The 21,035-nt window shown below is 41.5% G+C and overlaps 1 protein-coding gene across 1 annotated transcript in view; it reads left to right on the top strand.

Annotated features, from left to right (window-relative positions):
* Positions 1–21,035, top strand: part of LOC142955254 (scavenger receptor cysteine-rich domain-containing protein DMBT1-like) — a 112,158-nt gene that overhangs the window by 51,824 nt on the left and 39,299 nt on the right. Inside the window, exons 10-20 of the mRNA XM_076096722.1 lie at positions 3,597–3,946; positions 4,093–4,120; positions 5,275–5,361; positions 6,409–6,723; positions 8,780–9,094; positions 10,041–10,343; positions 12,350–12,664; positions 13,665–13,987; positions 14,569–14,575; positions 14,915–15,217; positions 17,776–17,793. Of these exons, the coding sequence (XP_075952837.1) occupies positions 3,597–3,946; positions 4,093–4,120; positions 5,275–5,361; positions 6,409–6,723; positions 8,780–9,094; positions 10,041–10,343; positions 12,350–12,664; positions 13,665–13,987; positions 14,569–14,575; positions 14,915–15,217; positions 17,776–17,793 (2,364 nt within the window). The remainder of the gene's footprint in view (positions 1–3,596; positions 3,947–4,092; positions 4,121–5,274; positions 5,362–6,408; positions 6,724–8,779; positions 9,095–10,040; positions 10,344–12,349; positions 12,665–13,664; positions 13,988–14,568; positions 14,576–14,914; positions 15,218–17,775; positions 17,794–21,035) is intronic.

Below are 21,035 nucleotides of genomic sequence, written 5' to 3'. Positions count from 1 at the left end.
ATAGGACCCACACTTGCTGAATAGGACAAAAGAGGCACTTTGACAAACTGCATCAAAGCCGACTCTTCTGGCTTGGTAAATGATTGACTCCAATCCTAACACAGGGTACATCCCAAGTCTCTTTATATGCCCTTTTCACAGCAGCCAATCTGACACATAATTGCAGGGTAAACACAGGTGTGATTGATCAAACTGATGAAGGTCCCATTCTATTTAGTTTCAAATTCATTCCAGTGAGCCAGCATGCACAATACCAGGGCCCCAGCCACCTAAATGGAACAGAGCCATTTAAAAAAAAAATCACACCTGTTTTTACCCTGCAATTACATGTCAAAATGGCTGCAGTGATAAGGGTCCATTGCATCCATGGGTATGGCCAAATCCCAATGTCCCCCCTTACGGACTCATGGACTTTGAGGCGCGCTCCCACGAAGTCCGTGAGGGTTTCGGGATGTCTCACTGTCAAATCATCAAGTGTTTGAGGGCTCTCTTGCAGACATCTTGAGCCCTTTATGAACCCTTTCCGTAAATCAGCATGGTATGCTGACTTAGCCTAAGGGAATTACCCACAAATCATTGCAATGTGACGTTAAACACGGGGTAACCAGAGGACACATGGAGACGTAACAAAAAGGTAAACAAAGAGGACGGCTCACGTGTGTTCAGCCTGTCCTATTAAATTTAGTCAGAAACATCAAGGGTTAAAAATGGAACAAAGAATAAACATGAAATCAGAGAATATTTATTCATTTATTCATCAAATATTTGATTTTGTCATTGAAGCTGTTTTGACAAAACGAGTAAATAGATTATATAAAATTACCTCTCATCTTGTGAGGAAAGAGTCTGAAAGACGTTCAAATCAGGGAGTACAAAGTATAAAATAAATACACACAATTATACATCATATTTTTTGTCATCATGGTAACGTGATATGTTGCAGCAAAGTGTTGTCCCATTCCTATTTACACCATTTCAAGCCCTCACAGTCTCTCACACTCAACCACTTTCCAGGTGACGTCAGTAAGTCCTTGAGGGTTCAGGGTTTGAGGGTTTAGGGGGGGCATTGGGATTTGGCCTATATCCCAAAGCTCTTAATCGCATCCCCGTTCTTCTTCTTCTTTTAAGTTTTATGGCGGATGGCATCCAGTGAAGGTGCATTCCCGCCACCTACTGTATTGGAGTGTGGACCAGAGTAACCTATCCCCTTAAAAAAAAAAAAAGGAAGTTCTATCATTTCGGTGACTTAAATTATTTTACTCAATCCTGTTTCTTTCACGTATTGTAGTACATTTCCTGCCCCCAAGGTTAATGCATCTTTTAGGTTTAGTTCCTCAACTCCCAGCTTCCTCTTCAACCTGTCTCGCTTGAGTGTGAATTTCTGGCAATGACAAATGATATGGTCTACAGATTCTGGTATCTGGCAGTGCTTACATAGTCCTGTTGGGTGTTTATTTATTAGTTGCATTGTTTTGTTCAGCCTTGTGTGCCCAATCATCAGTCTGGTTAATATGTTTTCTTCTGTGGTGCTTCTTCTGGATGGCCTCCCTTTGCCAACTTCTTTCTGAACAGCATAAAGATGTCTTCCTGTTTCTCCTACATCCCAACTATGCTGCCATTCCTTACTAATGTTTCTTTTGATTATTGATTTAGCTTCTGCTTTGCTGAGTAAAATGTCTGTCTTGTGCTGACTTTCTAAAGCTTGTTTTGTTAATTTATCTGCTCTTTCGTTTCCTTTTACCCCTCTATGTGCTGGTATACATAAATGATACAAACATACCCATATTCTTAAGTCGGAACAGTGTTTCGTATATTTCATTAATTAAATCCTGCCTGCTATGGGATGTGAATGATTGTAATGAGGATAATACTGAACTGGAATCTGAACAGACAACGACCTTTTCGATCCGAACCTCCTCTACCCACTGCAGTGCTGTTAAAATGGCCAACGTCTCAACTGTATAAACAGACAGATGATCTGATGTTCTCCTTTTGACTTCATATTGCAAGGTTGGTATGGTGAGCGCAAAACCAGTTCTACCTGTATTAGGATCTAGGACAGACACAAACTTCTCAAAAGTCTCTCCAGCTGTTAAAGCCGACTGACAGCTGATCCAGCTGTGATCAGAGCAGCCATCAGAAACAGACGTCGCTTCACGTGACGCAACTGAGGAAAGGAAGTCTCATGTATCTTAAAACATATTTCCTCATTTCCTCTCTCCTCGCATGGTTTCAAAGGACACAAGTGAGGGAAACGAGATGCGATTAAGAGCTTTGGGATGTACCCATGGATGCAATAGACCCTTATCACTGCAGCCATTTTGACATGTAATTGCAGGGTAAAAACAGGTGTGATTTTTTTTTTAAATGGCTCTGTTCCATTTAGGTGGCTGGGGCCCTGGTATTGTGCATGCTGGCTCACTGGAATGAATTTGAAACTAAATAGAATGGGACCTTCATCAGTTTGATCAATCACACCTGTGTTTACCCTGCAATTATGTGTCAGATTGGCTGCTGTGAAAAGGGCATATAAAGAGACTTGGGATGTACCCTGTGTTAGGATTGGAGTCAATCATTTACCAAGCCAGAAGAGTCGGCTTTGATGCAGTTTGTCAAAGTGCCTCTTTTGTCCTATTCAGCAAGTGTGGGTCCTATCTCCTGTATGTGGCCCATGATGAGGGGAACTCGTGGAATGCTGTTGCTCCTGATAATTCAGACATTAACAGGATGGACAGGTAAAGTAATTGATGTATCATCAGGTTTAAGCTTAAATTCTTCTTTACACCAAGCTGCACTAATTGATGTTTTATATTCACAATGGATCAAATCATTTCTTGTAATGTGAAGGGAGTTGCAGAGAGTATGGAAACCAGAGAAATAGTTTTCAGTGGCAAAGCTCTGATCAACACACTGTACACTACCTGCCCAGCACCAAAGAGCAGACAGAAAAAGTTAGCAATGATGCGCTCTTCTCATAGCAGCCATTTTGACTTGTCATTGCAGGGTAAACCCAGGTACAATTGCTAACATTGATTACGGCCCTGTTTCATTTAGGTGGGCCATGGCCCTGGTATTGTGGATGCTGGCTCATTGGAATGACTGACACACCAAATGGAATGGGCCCACAATTTCTTTTATTTTCACCCGTGTCAAAATGGCTTCTTGTTCTATGACATAAAATATGTTGGTAAATAACCCACTTGTGAAATTTGAAGCTTTTAAGTTTCTTAAAAATGACGGTTGCCAACAAGTGCCTAAATGAGACTAATGAACATCAACATGCTAAACTATGGTCTGCCTTTAGCTTAGTGGTGGTGGCGTAAAGACAGTGTTGTAGTTTGTTTACCTAAAACTCTTTCACTTTAACCCTTGAGTTACATCCATTGTATGAAATATTGTGTATCATAGAACCCCACATTTTCCAGATAATTTCTCATCTTTACCCCAGAAGAACCATGTGTGAAGAGAGAGTATTATCTATCTATCTATCTATAAGTTCAGTTACATTTATGAGATGGGGCGTTTGCTCAATATTGCTGTAATTTGTAAGCAGTTGCCATGTGGGTTGACAGATATTTTGCTTTCACTTCAACTAGATATGACCACAGTGAGACTGGTCAACTCCAACAGCAGCTGCTCTGGCAGAGTGGAGATCTTCCACAACGGCAATTGGGGGATGGTGTGTGACGACGGTTGGGATTGGAATGACGCTCAGGTGGTGTGTCAACAGCTGGGCTGTGGCAGGGCTCTGTCATCACCAGGAAGTGCACATTTTGGACAAGGAAGTGGACCAATCTGGCTGGATGACCTTCAGTGTTCAGGAACTGAGTCATCACTAACAGACTGTACACACAGAGGATTAGGAGCCCACAATTGTCGTCATTCTGAGGATGCTGGTGTCATCTGTGAAGGTAACTTTGTACATCTACATACCCTTTTTTTTTCTGCACAAATATAATTTGGAAAAAACATTAATTCCATTAAATTTCACAAACTATACAGTAATATAGTTACAGTAATATAGTTACAATGAAGTGCTGCTGGAAATGGCCCTAAAACCCAGCTGTGAGTTGAATTTTTACACTCATGGAGGTCAATGGCAATTTCGACAAGGTTTTTGGTAAGATACCTGAAATAAGGTGTATGGTTAACACAATATTAAGAGATTTTAACATTTTGTTCTTTGACAGAAAATATGTCAGTAAATATCCCACTTGTGAAATTTTAAGCTTAAGTTTCTTAAAAATGATGGTTGCTAACAAGTGCCTAAATGAGGCTACTGAACATCATCGTGCTGAACTATAATCTTTAGCTCAGTGGTGGTGGCGGCGTGAAGTCATGACAGTGGTGTAGTTTTTAGTCTTGACGTTATGTCTTTACTTCTGCGGATTGCATCTATGATTTAAATAATGATGAAGTGGTGTTCATTTGGGAGATGATCTTAATAAACAAAACATGTTTGTATCATAAACTGGTTTGGCCTCAGACTTGATTTCCTATAATAATCTCAAATCCCATTGGCTATTTCATAATCGGGAACCATTTATTGCCAAGTATGTTACACATACAAGGAATTTGACTTGGTGAATGGTGCATAACAATGAAAACAGTGCAATAATCAAGACATCATTCATTAATAGAATTTTTTTTTTTTTTTTTTTTTTTTTTTTTTTTTTTTTTTTTTTTTTTTTTTTTTTTTAATTTACAATAAAATGTTGTAAAAAGCAAATGGTAGCAGTGCTTTAAAACAAGTTTATACAAAAGTGGCAAGTGTATTTTAATAATTTCCTACTATTACACACCCTTGCTTATCATATACGTGTGTGTCTGTATATATGTTTGTAGACTGTGTGTGCAGACTCATCCCCATCAGAGATGAGTCCAATGAGGGTGGTGGTGTCATCCGCTAACTTCAGGAGCTTGACGGACTGGTGACTTGGGGTGCAGCTGTTGGTGTACAGGGGGAAGAGCAGAGGGTAAAGAACGCGGCCTTGGGGGGAACCGGTGCTGATAGACTAAGAGACTGAGACATGTTTTCCCAGCTTCACATGCTGCTTCCTGTCAGACATGAAGTCACTGATCCACTTGCAGGTGGAGACGGGCACGTGCAGCTGAGAGGGCTTGTCATGCAGCAGAGACAGGATGATGGTGTTGAAGGCAGAGCTGGAGTCCACAAACACGATCCTGGCGTAGGTTCCTGAGGAGTCCAGATGCTGAAGGATGAAATGAAGGGCCCTGTTGACTGCGTCTTCTAAAGACCTGTTTGCTCTGTAGGCAAACTGCAGGGGGTCCAGGAGTGGGTCGGTGAGGGCTTTGAGGTGGGACAGGACAAGGCGCTTAAAAGACTTCATGATCACAGATGTCAGGGCGATGGGCCTTTAGTCATTTAGTCCTGTGAACCTTTGTTTTTTAGGGGGACGGGGATGATGGTGGTCTTGAAGCAAGCTGGTACATGGCATGTCTCCAGGGAGGTGTTGAAGATGTCTGTGAATACCGGAGACAGCTGATCAGCACAATGCTTTAGGGTGGAGGGAGAGACTGTCTGGGCCGGCTGCTTTGCGGGGGTTCTGACTATTAAACAGCTTCATGGCGACTCTCTGGAATAGTCGTCACTGGTGGGGGGGATGGATGGGTGGTACAGAGGCATGGACCCCTGCTGAGCTGGGGGAGTGGGACCTGGTGGTCTGTAGCTGGAGGATGGGATCAGGACTGTCCCATTGTCCAAAGCAACAGTGGAACTTGTTCAGCTTGTTTGCCAGGTGTAGGTCATTCATGGAGTGGGGGCCTTTAGGCTTGTGGTTTTATGTCTCAGACGTCTTCAGACAGAAGCGGAGTCACTTGCTGAGAGCTGGTGTTACAGTTTCTCAGAGTACTGTTTCGCATCTCTCACCGCCGTGCTGAACCTGTATTTTGACTCCTTTTGTCGAGGGAACCAGTGAGAGGCCAACTTCTGGTTTGGCCTACAAAGATGTCATCCCCGCAGCACTCTCTATATATCTCCATCATCCTGACCAAAAACCTTTCCATTCAATTTATTTTTGTATAGCCCAAAATCATAAATTTCAAATTTGCCTCAGCAACTCTCAATGTAACCAGCTCCATCTGTCATAGTTTATACCTGGTTTTGTTACATTTTATCTTTTAATCTCTTATTACTTTCACCCCTAATTTACATCTATTGCATATCATAGAACCACACATTTTCCAGATAATTTATCATCGTTGCCTCAGAAGAATCATGTGTGAAGGGAGAGTATAATATGTAAGAGTTGATGATAATGAAGCTAAATGACAAAATTATCAATTAAAGTTGCATTGAAGAGATGGGGCCTTTGCTCAATATTGCTGTAATTTGCAACCTACAGATGGCATAAAGGTTGACTGATATTTTGCTTTCAATTCAACCAGATATGCCCACAGTGAGACTGGTCAACTCTAACAGCAGCTGCTCTGGCAGAGTGGAGATCTTCCACGACGGCACTTGGGGGACGGTGTGTGACGACGTTTGGGATTGGAATGACGCTCAGGTGGTTTGTCAACAGCTGGGCTGTGGCAGGGCTCTGTCGGCACCAGGAAGGGCACATTTTGGACAAGGCAGTGGACCAATCTGGCTGGATGGCCTTCAGTGTTCAGGAACTGAGTCATCACTAACGGACTGTACACACAGAGGATTAGGAACCCACAACTGTAGTCATTCTAAGGATGCTGGTGTCATCTGTGGAGGTAACTTTGTATATCTCCACATTTCTTTTTTTTCTTAACAAATATAACTGGAGAAGATAGAAAAGACATTCATTTCATTCAATTTCACAAACGATACAGTAATATAGTTACAATAAAGTGCTGCTGGAAATGGTCCTAAAACCAGTGGCGGGCCATGTGTTTTGTACTTGGGCCATCAGTGCTGTCCTACTACGTTGAACCACCTCCTAATAACCTCACTATTACCCAGCGTGATGAGATGCTTCGTCTTTAACGGGCAATGCATAGAGTCAAAATCAATGTAATTAACACCATGACGAGAACGAACTCACAAGAACCAGTCGCATACACCTATATTTGACAACAAAGCAGGTAGAATAACATAATACCCAAATCACATGATTCAACAGGCCTCTGCACATTCTAGCAAAATTAAGTTGCTAAAACACTCATTCCATCCCACACTCGAGAGCACGGGGCCATTCAAATATTATTCACATCAGAGGGAACAATATTAACCATATCATTAAAAATGAAACGTTTTAATGTGTTTCAGGGCTGAAAGTGTCCGCTCGACAGAGGCAGTAGATATTGGGATTGTCGCCACCAAACATGCCAAAACGCTAAAAATGTAATGTCACGTAAAAACGTCTTGCATATCTTTAAACTTGAACTCTTACTGCTACAAAGTTCTGCTAGCTAGTTTCACAACAGTCACGCTAGCCCACTGAACAATCAAGCCGCACGTTAATGAAGACTGACTTGGCTAGGCCAGCTAGAAGGCTCTGGCAGGTAAAAGAATACGCCCAACATGTCAAACTAAAAATCTGATTAGTTGAAGACTACGACAATCAACAATATCGTCCCATTTACCTAAACTGCAAAGGGATTGAGTTGTAATTCTGAAGGCATCCGGGCAGATTACTTTACTTGGAGACGACATGGGGGCGAAATCTGATTGGCAAAAAGCTCTACTTAAAACAAGTTGTGCTGGAAGCGGCGCAACTGAGGAAGATGGTAGCTATGCAATGAGATAATAAGCTAATGGGGAAAAAATATTTAGAATACATGTAGTGTATTTATGAAAACTAATTTAATTATAAAATACCTATAACTTTGGGATTCTGTCTAGGCAAGCAGAGAAAGCCTTGCTGGCCCTGACGGCCCATCACTGCCTAAAACCCAGCTGTGAGGAGAATTTTTACACTCGTGGAAGTCAATGTTATTTTTGACTGGGTTTTTGGTGAGATGCCTGAACAAGGTCTGGTTAACGCGAGGTTAAGAGATTTTAGCATTTTTTTGTATGACATAAAATGCGTCAGTAAATATCGCACTTGTGAAATTTGAAGCTTTTACGTTTCTTAAAAAAGATGGTATCTAACAGTGCCTAAATTGGACTATTGAACATCATCTTGCTGCACGATAGTCTGCCTTTCGCTCAGTGGTGGTGGTGGCGGCGTGAAGTCATGAGACAGTGGTGTAGTTTGTTTGTTGTCTTGACGTTATGTCTTTGCTTCTGCCGATTGCATCTATGATTTAAATAATGATAAATGTAGTGTTCATTTGGGAAGATGTTGGTATCATAAACTGGTTTAGCCACAGAGCTGATTTCCTGCAATAATCCAAAATCACATTGGCTTTTTCTCCAGGGAACCAGTAAGAGGCTAACTTCCGGGTTGGCCTGCAAAAATATGTCATCCTCGCAGCACTTTCTAGATATCTCTATCATCCTGACCAATAACCTGTGAATCAACTCCCAATGTACCCAGATCCATCTGTCAATGTTTATACTTAGTTTTGTTTCATTCTTTTTATCTCAAACTCTTTTACTTTATCCCTAATTTATATCCATTGTATGAAATATTGCATATCATAGAACCCCACATTTTCCAGATAATTTCTCATCTTTACCTCAGAAGAATCATGTGTGAAGTGAGAGTATGATATGGAAGAGTTCATAAAAATAATAAAGAAGCTAAATGATTTAATCAACTGCAGTTACATTGAAGAGATGGGGCTTTTGCTCAATACTGCTGTTGCCATATGTTGACTGATATTTTGCTTTCAATTCAACCAGATATGACTACAGTGAGACTGGTCAACTCTGACAGCAGCTGCTCTGGCAGAGTGGAGATCTTCCACAACGACAATTGGGGGACGGTATGTGATGACATTTGGGATTTGAATGCCGCTCAGGTGGTGTGTCAACAGCTGGGCTGTGGCAGGGCTCTGTCAGCACCAAGAAGTGCACATTTTGGACAAGGAAGTGGACCAATCTGGCTGGATGACCTTCAGTGTTCAGGAACTGAGTCATCACTAACGGACTGTACACACAGAGGATTAGGAACCCACAACTGTGGTCATTCTGAGGATGCTGGTGCCATCTGTGAAGGTAACTTTGTACATCTACATATACATTTATTTTCTGCACAAATATAACTATAGAATTTAGAAAAAACATTGTCACTAATTTCATTCTATTTCACAAACAAAACTGCAATAAAATGCTGCTGGAAATGGTCCTAAAACCCATCTTTGAGTTGATTATTTTGACTCATGGAAGTCAATGGGATTTTTGACTGGGTTTTTGGTAAGATGGCTAAATAAGGTCTGTGGTTAACACGAGATTAAGAGATTTTAACATTTTGTACTATGACGTAAAATGCATCAGTAAATATCCCACTTGTGAAATTTGAAGCCTTTAAGTTTGTTAAAAAAGATGGTTGCTAACAAGTGCCTAAATGAGACTGTTGAACATCATGATGCTGAACTATAGTCTGCCTTTAAATCATATGCCGATTGCATCTATGATTTCAATAATGATAGTGTTCATTTGTGAAGATGATCTTAGGAAACCAAATGTGTTAGTACCATAAACTGGTTTAGCCAAAGATTTTATTTTTTCAATAATCCAAAATCCCATTGGCTTTTTGTCGAGGGAAACACTGAGAGGCTAACTTCCGGGTTGGCCTACAAAAAAATGTCATCCCTGCAGCACTCTCAGATATCTCCATCATCCTGACCGTTAACCTGTGTATCAACTCCCAATGTACCCAGATCCATCTGTCACAGTTTATACCTAGTTTTGTTTCATTTTATCCGTTATTACTTTCACACCTAATTTACATCCATTTCATAGAACCCCACATATCCAGATAATTTATCGTTGCCTCGGAAGAATCATGTGTGAAGGGAGACTATTATGTAAGAGTTAATCAAGATAAAGAAGGTAAATTATAAAGTAGTTTCATTGAAGAGATGGGGCTTTTGGTTAATACTGCTGTTGCCATGTAGGTTGACAGTTATTTTGCTTTCACTTCAACCAGATGTGACCACAGTGAGACTGGTCAACTCTAACAGAAGCTGCTCTGGCAGAGTGGAGATCTTCCACAACGGCAACTGGGGGACGGTGTGTGACGACGTTTGGGATGTGAATGACGCTCAGGTGGTGTGTCAACAGCTGGGCTGTGGCAGGGCTCTGTCAGCACCAGGAAGGGCACATTTTGGACAAGGAAGTGGACCAATCTGGCTGGATGACCTTCAGTGTTCAGGAACTGAGTCATCACTAAAAGACTGTACACACGGAGGATTAGGAACCCACAACTGTGGTCATTCTAAGGATGCTGGTGTCATCTGTGGAGGTAACTTTGTACATCGACAATATTCTTTTTTTTTTTTTTTTTTTCTGAACAAATATAACTGGAGAATTTAGAAAAAACATGGTTATTAATTTCATTCAAAGTCGCAAACAATGCAGTAATATAGTTACAATAAAGTGCTGTTGGAAATGGTCCTAAAACCAGTGGCAGGCCATGCATTTTATACTTGGGCCATCAGTGCTGTCCTACTACAGTTGAACCACCTCCTAATAACCTCACTATTACACCTCATGATGGGATGCTTCGTCATTAACGGGCAATGCATAGAGTCAAAATCAATGTAATTAACACCATGACGAGAACAAACTCGCAAGAACCAGTCTCATACATTTATTTGACAACAAAGAGGGTAGAATAACATGATTCAACAGGCCTCTGCACATTCCAGCAAAATTACGTTGCTAAAACATGCATTTCATAAAAACGATACAATAAAAAAATTTAAAACGGTAGTAACGATACTGCAGAGGTAAAAACTAAAACTAGCAGTTCACTTACTAAAGCTGCTGTTCACTATTTAGAGACAAAGTCCATCCTCCTTACTTTGATTACAAACAGTTCAATGTCACGGTTGTACAGTAAATCAATGCAGTTCAGTTTCAGCAAGAGGTCCTTCTCTATTCATGGACGCCAGTGATTACAGTCGAGCCTCCCCAGTTGTACTTACTTCTTGAATACGTTTTAATGAGTTTCAGGGCTGAAAGTGTCTGCTCGACAGAGGCAGTAGATATTGGGATTGTCGCCGCCAAACATTCCAAAACGCAAAAAATGTAATGTTGCGTTAAAACGTCTTGCATATCTTTAAATTTGAACTCTTACTGCTACAAAGTTCTAGCACACTGACAATCAAGCCACACGTTAATGATGACTTACTTGGCTAGGCCAGCTAGAAGGCTCTGGCAAGTCAAAGAATACGCCCAACATGTCAAACTAAAAGTCTGATTAGTTGAAGACTACGACAATCAACAATATCGTCCCCATTTACTTAAACTGCAAAGGGATTGAGTTGTAATTCTGAAGGCGTCCGGGCAGATTTTTTTACTTGGAGACGACATGGGGGCGAAATCTGATTGGATAAAAGCTCTACTTAAAACAAGTTGCACTCATGGAAGTCGATGGCGTTTTTGAGTGGGTTTTTGGTAAGATGCCTTAAATAAGTTCTGTGATTAAGAGATTTTAACATTTTTGTTCTATGACATAAAATACGTCAATAAATATCCCACTTGTGAAATTTGAAGCTTTTACGTTTCTTAAAAAAGATGGTTGCTAACAAGTGCCTAAATTCGACCATTGATCATCATCATGCTGAACTATATTCTGCCTTTAGCTCAGTGGTGGTGGCGGCGTGAAATCATGGGACAGTGGTGTAATTTTGTTGTCTTGATATGTCTTTGCTTCTGCCGATTGCATCTATGATTTAAATAATGATAAATGTAGTGTTCATTTGGGAAGATGTTGGTGTCATCAACTAGTTAAGCCACAGAGCTGATTTCCTGCAATAATCCAAAATCGCATTGGCTTTTTCTCCAGGGAACCAGTAAGAGGCTAGCTTCCAGGTTGGCCTACAATAATATGTTATCCTTGCAGCACTCTCTAGATATCTCTATCATCCTGACCAATAACCTGTGAATCAACTCCCAATGTACCCAGCTCCAGCTGTCAATGTTTATACTTAGTTTTCATCCTTTTTTTTTTTTTTTAAATCTCAAATGCTTTCACTTTAACCCTAATTTACATCCATTGTATGACATATTGCATATCATAGAACCCCACATTTTCGAGAATTTCTCATCTTTACCTCAGAAGGATCATGTGTGAAGGCAGAGTATATGTAAAGAGTTTATAATAAAGATGATAAAAAAATGATCATGATGATAATAAAGAAGTTAAATGATAAAATCAAGTACAGTTGCATTGAAGAGATGGGGCGTTTGCTCAATACTGCTGTTGCCATATGTTGACAGATATTTTGCTTTCAATTCAACCAGATGTGACCACAGTGAGACTAGTCAACTCTAACAGCAGCTGCTCTGGCAGAGTGGAGATCTTCCAAAACGGCACTTGGGGGACGGTGTGTGACGACAGTTGGGATGTGAATGACGCTCAGGTGGTGTGTAAACTGCTGGGCTGTGGCAGGGCTCTGTTGGCACCAAGAAGTGCACATTTTGGACAAGGAAGTGGACCAATCTGGCTGGATGACCTTCAGTGTTCAGGAACTGAGTCATCACTAAAAGACTGTACACACAGAGGATTAGGAACCCACAACTGTCGTCATTCTGAGGATGCTGGTGTCATCTGTGAAGGTAACTTTGTAGATGTACATTTAATTTTTCTTTCTGCAGTTATAACTGGAGAATTTAGAAAACATTTTTATTCAATTTCGTTCTATTTCACAAACAATACTACAATAAAGTGCTGCTGGAAATGGTCCTAAAACCCATCTTTGAGTTGAATATTTAGATTCATGGAAGTCAATGGGATTTTTGACTAGATTTTTGTTAGGATGCCTGAAATAAGGTCTGTGGTTAACACGAGATTAAGAGATTTTAAAATGTTGTTCAATGACATAAAATTCATCAGTAAATATCTCACTTGTGAAATTTGAAGCTTTTAAGTTTGTTAAAAAAAAGATGGTTGCTAACAACAGACTAACGAACATCATGATGCTGAACTATAGTCTGCCTTTTGGTCGGTGGCGGCGTGAAGTCATGAGACTGTGCTGTAGTTTGTTTGTTGTCTTAACGTCGTCTCTTTACATTATGCCGATTGCATGTATGATTTAAATGATGGAAGTGGTGTTCATTTGTGAAGATGATCTTAGGAAACAAAATGTGTTAGTACCATAAACTGGCTAAGCCAAAGATTTTATTTTTGAAATTATCCAAAATCCCATTGGCTTTTTGTCGAGGGAACCAGTAAGAGGCTAACTTCCGGGTTGGCCTACAAAAATGTCATCCCTGCAGCACTGTAGATATCTCTATAATCCTGACTGTTAACCTGTGTATAAACTCCCAATGTACCCAGATCCATCTGTCAGTTTATACCTAGTTTTGTTACATTTTATCTTTTAATCTCTTATTACTTTTACCCCAAATTTACATCTATTGCATATCATAGAACCACACATTTTCTAGATAAGTTCTCATAGTTTCCTCAGAACAATCATGAGTGAAGTGAGAGTATATGTAAGAGTTCGTGATGATGCTAAATGATCAAGTGCAGTTACATTGAAGAGATGGGGCTTTTGGTCTATACTAATGTTGCCGTGTGGGTTGACAGAGATTTTGCTTTCAATTCAACTAGATATGACCACAGTGAGACTGGTCAACTCTAAGAGCAGCTGCTCTGGCAGAGTGGAGATCTTCCACAACGGCAATTGGGGGACGGTGTGTGACGACGTTTGGGATTGGAATGACGCTCAGGTGGTGTGTCAACAGCTGGGCTGTGGCAGGGCTCTGTCAGCACCAAGAAGTGCACATTTTGGACAAGGAAGTGGACCAATCTGGCTGGATGACCTTCAGTGTTCAGGGAATGAGTCATCACTAACAGACTGTACACACAGAGGATTAGGAACCCACAACTGTAGTCATTCTAAGGATGCTGGTGTCATCTGTGAAGGTAACTTTGTCCATCTCCACATTTCTTTTTTTTTCTTTTTTTTTTTCTGAACAAATATTAATGGAGAATAAAAAAATAAATTAAAAAAAACTATTACGCCTCATGATGGGATGCCTCGTCATTAACGGGCAATGCATATAGTCAAAATCAATGTAATTAACACCATGACGAGAACAAACTCGCAAGAACCAGTCTCATACATTTATTTGACAACAAAGCGGGTAGAATAACATAAAACTCTAACATGATTCAACAGGCCTCTGCACATTCCAGCAAAATTAAGTTGCTAAAACACGCATTCGTCACACACTCAAGGGCACGGGGCCATTCAAATATTATTCACATCAGAGAAAACAATATTAACCATTTCATAAAAACGATACAATAAAAAAATGTAAAACAGTAGTAACGACACTGCAGAGGCAAAAACTAAAAGTAACAGTTCACTTACCAAAGCTGCTGTTCACTATTTAGAGACAAAGTCCATCCTCCTTACTTTGATTACAAAGAGTTCAATGTCACGGTTGTACAGTAAATCGATGCAGTTCAGTTCCAGCAAGAGGTCCTTCTCTATTCATGGACGCCAGAGATGACAAGTCGAGCCTCCAGTTGTACTTCTTGAATACGTTTTAATTCTTTTTATTTATTTTTTTAATCTCAAACATTTACTTCACCCCTAATTTACATCCATTGTATGAAATATTGCGTATCACAGAACCCCACATTTTCCAGATAATTTCTTATCTTTATCTCCAGAAGAATCATGTGTGAAGGGAGAGTATGATATGTAAGACTTCATAATATTAATAATAATATAGAAGCTAAATGATTAGATAAAGTACAATTGCATTGAAGAGATGGGGCTTTTGCTCAATACTGCTGTTGCCATATGTTGACAGATATTTTGCTTTCACTTCAACCAGATGTGACTACAGTGAGACTGGTCAACTCTAACAGCAGCTGCTCTGGCAGAGTGGAGATCTTCCACAACGGCAATTGGGGGACGGTGTGTGACGACGTTTGGGATTGGAATGACGCTCAGGTGGTGTGTCAACAGCTGGGCTGTGGCAAGGCTCTGTCGGCACCAAGAAGGGCACATTTTGGACAAGGAAGTGGACCAATCTGGCTGGATGACCTTCAGTGTTCAGGAACTGAGTCATCACTAAAATACTGTACACACAGAGGATTAGGAACCCACAACTGTGTTCATGCTGAGGATGCTGGTGTTGTCTGTGAAGGTAACTTTGTACATCTCCACATTTCTTTTTTTTCTGCATAAATAAAACTGGAGAATTACTAAAACAAAAACATTGTTATTAATTTAACCTTGCAGGTTTGCAGTAGGACATCTGTTAACACCGACCATTGGACCAATAACCTGTGAGTACGAAATATAACCAGGTATCAGAGCTGACATCTCAGCACAGTGAACTGTTCTGAATTCATAACCATGTTTCTTTTCGTCTTGATCTTTAGGCGAGGACTGACCGAATGCTGCGTGTATATGTATTTAATTATATACAAAATGACATCAAGAGTATACAAAAATAAAATCAATATTCTCACTCGTATTTCATTCAATCATTTCTACTCTGGTACTATGCTCAAAATCAACATACAGTTGTGTGAAAAAGTGTTTGCCCCCTTCCTGATTTCTTATTTTTTTGCATGTTTGTCACACTTAAATGTTTCAGATCATCAAACAAATTTAAATATTAGACAAAGATAACACAAGTAAACACAAAATGCAGTTTTTAAATGAAGGTTTTTATTATTAAGGGGGGGAAAAAATCCAAACCTACATGGCCCTGTGTGAAAAAGTGATTGCCCCCCCCCCCTGTTAAAACATAAATTAACTGGTTTATCACATCTTTGGAATGCTGAGTTCAATTTCTCTAGCCACACCCATGCCTGATTACTGCCACACCTGTTCTCAATCAAGAAATCACTTAATTAGGACCTGCCTGACAAAGTGAGGTAGACCAAAAGATCCTCAAAAGCTAGACATCATGCTGCAATCCAAAGAAATTCAGGAACAAATGAGAAACAAAGTAATTGAGATCTATCAGTCTGGAAAAGGTTATAAAGCCATTTCTAAAGCTTTGGGACTCCAGCGAACCACAGTGAGAGCCATTATCCACAAATGGCAAAAACATGGAACAGTGGTGAACCTTCCCAGGAGTGGCCGGCCGACCAAAATGACCCCAAGAGCGCGACGACTCATCCAAGAGGTCACAAAAGACCCCAGAACATCCAAAGAACTGCAGGCCTCACTTGCCTCAATTAAGGTCATTGTTCATGACTCCACCATAAGAAAGAGACTGGGCAAAAATGGCCTGCATGGCAGAGTTCCAAGACGAAAACCACTGAGCAAAAAGAACATAAAGGCTCGTCTCAGTTTTGCCAGAAAACATCTTGATGATCCCCAAGACTTTTGGGAAAATACTGTGGACTGACGAGACAAAAGTTGAACTTTTTGGAAGGTGTATGTCCCATTACATCTGGCGTCATACCAACAGTAAAATATGGTGGTGGTAGTGTGATGGTCTGGGGCTGTTTTGCTGCTTCAGGACCTGGAAGACTTGCTGTGGTAAATGGAACCATGAATTCTGCTGTCTACCAAAAAATCCTGAAGGAGAATGTCCGGCCACCTGTTCGTGACCTCAAGCTGAAGCGCACTTGGGTTCTGCAGCAGGACAATGATCCAAAACACACCAGCAAGTCCACCTCTGAATAGCTTAAGAAAAACAAAATGAAGACTTGAGTGGCCTAGTCAAAGTCCCGACCTGAATCCGATTGAGATGCTGTGGCATGACCTTAAAAAGGCGGTTCATGCTTGAAAACCCTCCAATGTGGCTGAATTACAACAATTCTGCAAAGATGAGTGGGCCAAAATTCCTCTACAGCGCTGTGAAAGACTCATTGCCAGTTATCGCAAACGGTGGCCCAACTAGTTATTAGGTTTAGGGGGCAATCACTTTTTCACACAGGGCCATGTAGGTTTGGATTTTTTCCCCCCCTTAATAATAAAAACCTTCATTTAAAAACTGCATTTTGTGTTTACTTGTGTTATCTTTGTCTAATATTTAAATTTGTTTGATCTGAAACATTTAAGTGTGACAAACATGCAAAAAAATAAGGAATCAGGAAGGGGGCAAACACTTTTTCACACAACTGTAGTTTTGTTAGTGAGTAAGGCACATAAACTAAATCACAGTAGAAATGTACTAGCACAACCACATTTCCTATCACACATTGCGTCTGCATTTCATGGGAAAGGGAAGAAGACAGCATGGCAGACTTGGAACATTTGTGATGAAGTTTCTGAAACCATCACCAATCTCAGCCAGCATCCAACATCAATAAGTGACCTGGACCTGCAACAGTTAGAGAGATTTGTTGTCCTCATGTACGATAGATCAAGCGCAGTTACTGGTGTGGATGAAGCAAGACTGGATCTCTTTGCCCGCAAACGAAGGCCCCACAACTCGATTCCACCAAGCCCTGAGAGAACATGCAAAGAATCAGAATCAGCTTTGTTGGCCATGTATGTGTGCGCATACATGGAATTTGACTCCGGTTACACATTACTCTCATCGTACATACACACATATGAAATATATACAATAAACAAGAGAAATATAAGAAAAACAAGGACATTTAACAGCTATGTACAATGTAAGTATAAATATATCCCAAACAAAAAGTATATGTATATATGATACAATAGTGCAAACAGAGGTAGTAGTGCAATATGACTTATTTATTGTTCATGAGAGTGACGGCCAGTGGAAAGAAGCTGTTCCTGTGTCTGGTGGTTTTGGCGTACAGAGCTCTGTAGCGCCTACCAGAGGGGAGGAGTTGGAACAGCTTGTGTCCAGGGTGTGAAGGGTCTGCAGTGATCTTTCCAGCCCGTTTCCTGACTCTGGAGGTGAACAAGTCCAGGATGGAGGGCAGGCAATGATCCTCTCTGCAGACCTGACAATCCGTTGTAGTCTGTTTCTGTCCTGTTTGGTGGCTGATCCAAACCACACAGTGATGGAAGAACAGAGAACAGACTGGATGATGGCTGAGTAAAACAGGATCAGCTGAAGTCCACAAACAGAACCCTTGCATATGACCCTGGGGAGTCGAGGTGTTGCAGCATGTAGTGCAGTCCCATGTTGACTGCATCATCCACCAACCTGTTTGCACGGTAGGCAAACTGCAGGGGGTCCAGCAGGGGCCCTGTGATGTACTTCAGGTGGGTCAACACCAGTTTCTCAAAGGATTTCATGACCACAGACGTCAGGGCGACGGGCCTGTAGTCATTTAATCCTGTGATGGAGGATTTCTTGGGGACCGGGATGATCGTGGAGCGTTTGAAGCATGAGGGTACTTTACACAGCTCCAGTGATCGGTTGAAGATCTGTGTGAAGATGGGGGCCAGCTGGTCAGCACAGACGTTCAGGCACGAGGGTGACACACCGTCTGGGCCTGGTGCCTTCCTGATCTTCTGTCTGTGGAAGAGCCGACTCACATCCTCTTCGCAGATCCTCAGTGCTGGAGGGGGGGTCGGTTGGGAGAGATGAGGAGGAGGCAGGGGGTGTAGATGGTTGTTTGATGATGATGGGGCAGGTGGGGGGTGTGAGAGTAGGCTTATCAAACCTGCAGTAAAACACATTCAGGTTGTCAGCCAGTTGGTGATTGGCCTCAGTGGGGCGGGGGTCTCCTGTAGTTGGTGAGTACTTCCAGGCCTCTCCAAACTGACGAGGGGTCATTGGCTGAAAACTTTTTCTCCAGCTTTTCAGGCCATGTCCATACTAGTCTGTTTTTACTCCATATTTGCTACGTTTACACTGAGCGGCCACACTACGCCGGAGTTTTGGAGCACCCTAAACGGAGGAGTCTGAAAACTCCCCAGAGGTTGGAGGTATTTGAAAACTCCGGGGTTGCGTTTGCGTGTGGACGGTCAGATACGGATGTGTGTTAGAAAAAATGAGCCCACACCCGTGTTCGCTATTGGTTATTAGCAGCCATGACGTCTCCGTCCCTGATTCGTCACACTCACTATCACGTGACCCGTACCCGGAAGAAAACAAACAGCCAGGGCGACCAGTAATTCATTTCAACATGGATAACTAATTTCAAGCGTTGCTGCTAGCACAACAGCTAGCAGCTGTTGTGCAGTAAAGTCTGCATTTCTGTGGAGGAAGCAGCTGTTGGAGCGATTAGTGACCAGCGTGACCAGCATCAGCCCTATGGAGCAGCTCGTTGTTTTTAGATTCTAGTGAGAAGACATGTTGCACTAACGTTTTACTTCTTCCGTTTGGTAGCCTTGAGAGACCTTAGTCTGTAAGTATGTCTTTATGAAGTATGAAAAGATGTACGTAGATATATTCTATTCGCGTGTTTAGTATAACATTTGTGTTGTATTAAATGCTAATCGCGGTTAGCATTTCTCCATTGGCGGTAATGTTAAAATGAGCTTAGAAGCTAGCTAGGCGGACATGTTACATGCTGGCTATATCATGGATTGTTGTTTTGTATTCATGTATGTGTATATGGACAGTTTGTAAAGCCATATTTCATATTGTGTTTCCATAGTTTTACAAATAAGAAAGATTCACACTGAAGTTTTGAAACTCTTCTATGGATTCCATGGTCTTTATTTCACGGATCTACTGTTAGCGATCTGCTAAGCTTTATGCACGAAGCAAGAGCAGAATAGAGTGAGAGACGTGTGTTGACCACATTTATGGACCCATAATCTAGTAAACGTTTACGTGTAAGTGTTGATGTTAAAGTAAATTTGATGTGAGAGAGAGAGAGAGAGAGATAGACCCGCAGCGCTATAACTACGTCTGAAAATTAAAACTTCTAAAACTTTCCACGAACTGTGTCTGTTTGAGTTTATAGAGGGAGATTTTAGAGGAAGATCTTAAGTATCAAATACAACCTTTCATTATTAAAGACTACTTTATTACTCTGTCGTTTTTTTTTTTTTTTAACTAAGCAAGCAATCCACTTCCTGTTTACACCGTCACATGCATGCCCAGTGTACGTTAATGGTCATGTGCTGTCCGCCTTCGAAGGCTGCCGTGTGGATGCAGATCAACTCGAGAATGATGCTGAAACTCCCGTGTGGACGGAGATCGTTTCTATTTGACAAATCTGCATCCAAGTAAAAACGGAGTAATGTGGACAGGGCATCAGTGTAGCTCCTCTTAGCTACCTTGATCTCCCTCGTCAATGTGTTTCTGGCCTGGTTGTACAGGATCCTGTCCCCACTTCTGTAGGCCTCACCCTTGGCCCGACGAAGCTGCCTGAGTCTTGCAGTAAACCATGGTTTATTGTTGTTGAATGTGCAGAAGGTTTTTTTCAGCACACACATGTCCTCACAAAAACTGATGTATGTCGGTGTCAGTGAGCCCATCCAGGTCTGTAGCAGCAGCCTCAAAAACACTCCAATCAGTGCAGGCAAAGCAGGACTGTAGCTCCAGCTTTGCCTCGTTAGTCCATCTCCTCACAGTCTTCACCACATGCTTTGCAGATTTTAATTTCTGCCTGTAGGTCGGGAGAAGATGGACCAGACAATGATCAGAGAGTCCCAAAGCTGCACGAGGGACAGAGCGATATGCATCCTTTATGACAGTGTAGCAGTGGTCCAGTGTGTTTTTGTCCCTGGTGCTACACTTAATATGCTGTCTGTATTTAGGCAGTTCTTTGCTGAGGTTTGCTCTGTTGAAGTCCCCAAGAACAATGAGCAGGGAGTCTGGGTGCTTGTGCTCCATGTTGATGATCTGCTCAGCCAGGTGTTGGAGAGCCTCACTCACACAGGCCTGAGGTGGGATGTAAACACCGACCAGGATGAATGAGGAAAACTCCCGTGGTGAATAAAAAGGTTTGCAGTCCATGAAAAGTGTTTCCAAGTGAGGGCTGCATGATTCCTTTGACACTGTGACATCTGTACACCAACCTTCGTTAATGTAGAAGCAGATTCCGCCTCCCCTCGTTTTCCCCGACAGCGCCGTGACGCGGTCCGCTCGGAGGAGTCGGAAGCCCGGCAGATGTAGT

Source organism: Anarhichas minor, unplaced genomic scaffold (genome assembly GCF_050575085.1).
Source record: "Anarhichas minor isolate MPS153535 unplaced genomic scaffold, ASM5057508v1 ptg000023l, whole genome shotgun sequence".
Lineage (NCBI taxonomy): Eukaryota > Metazoa > Chordata > Actinopteri > Perciformes > Anarhichadidae > Anarhichas > Anarhichas minor.
This window is presented reverse-complemented; position numbering and strand designations above follow the sequence as displayed.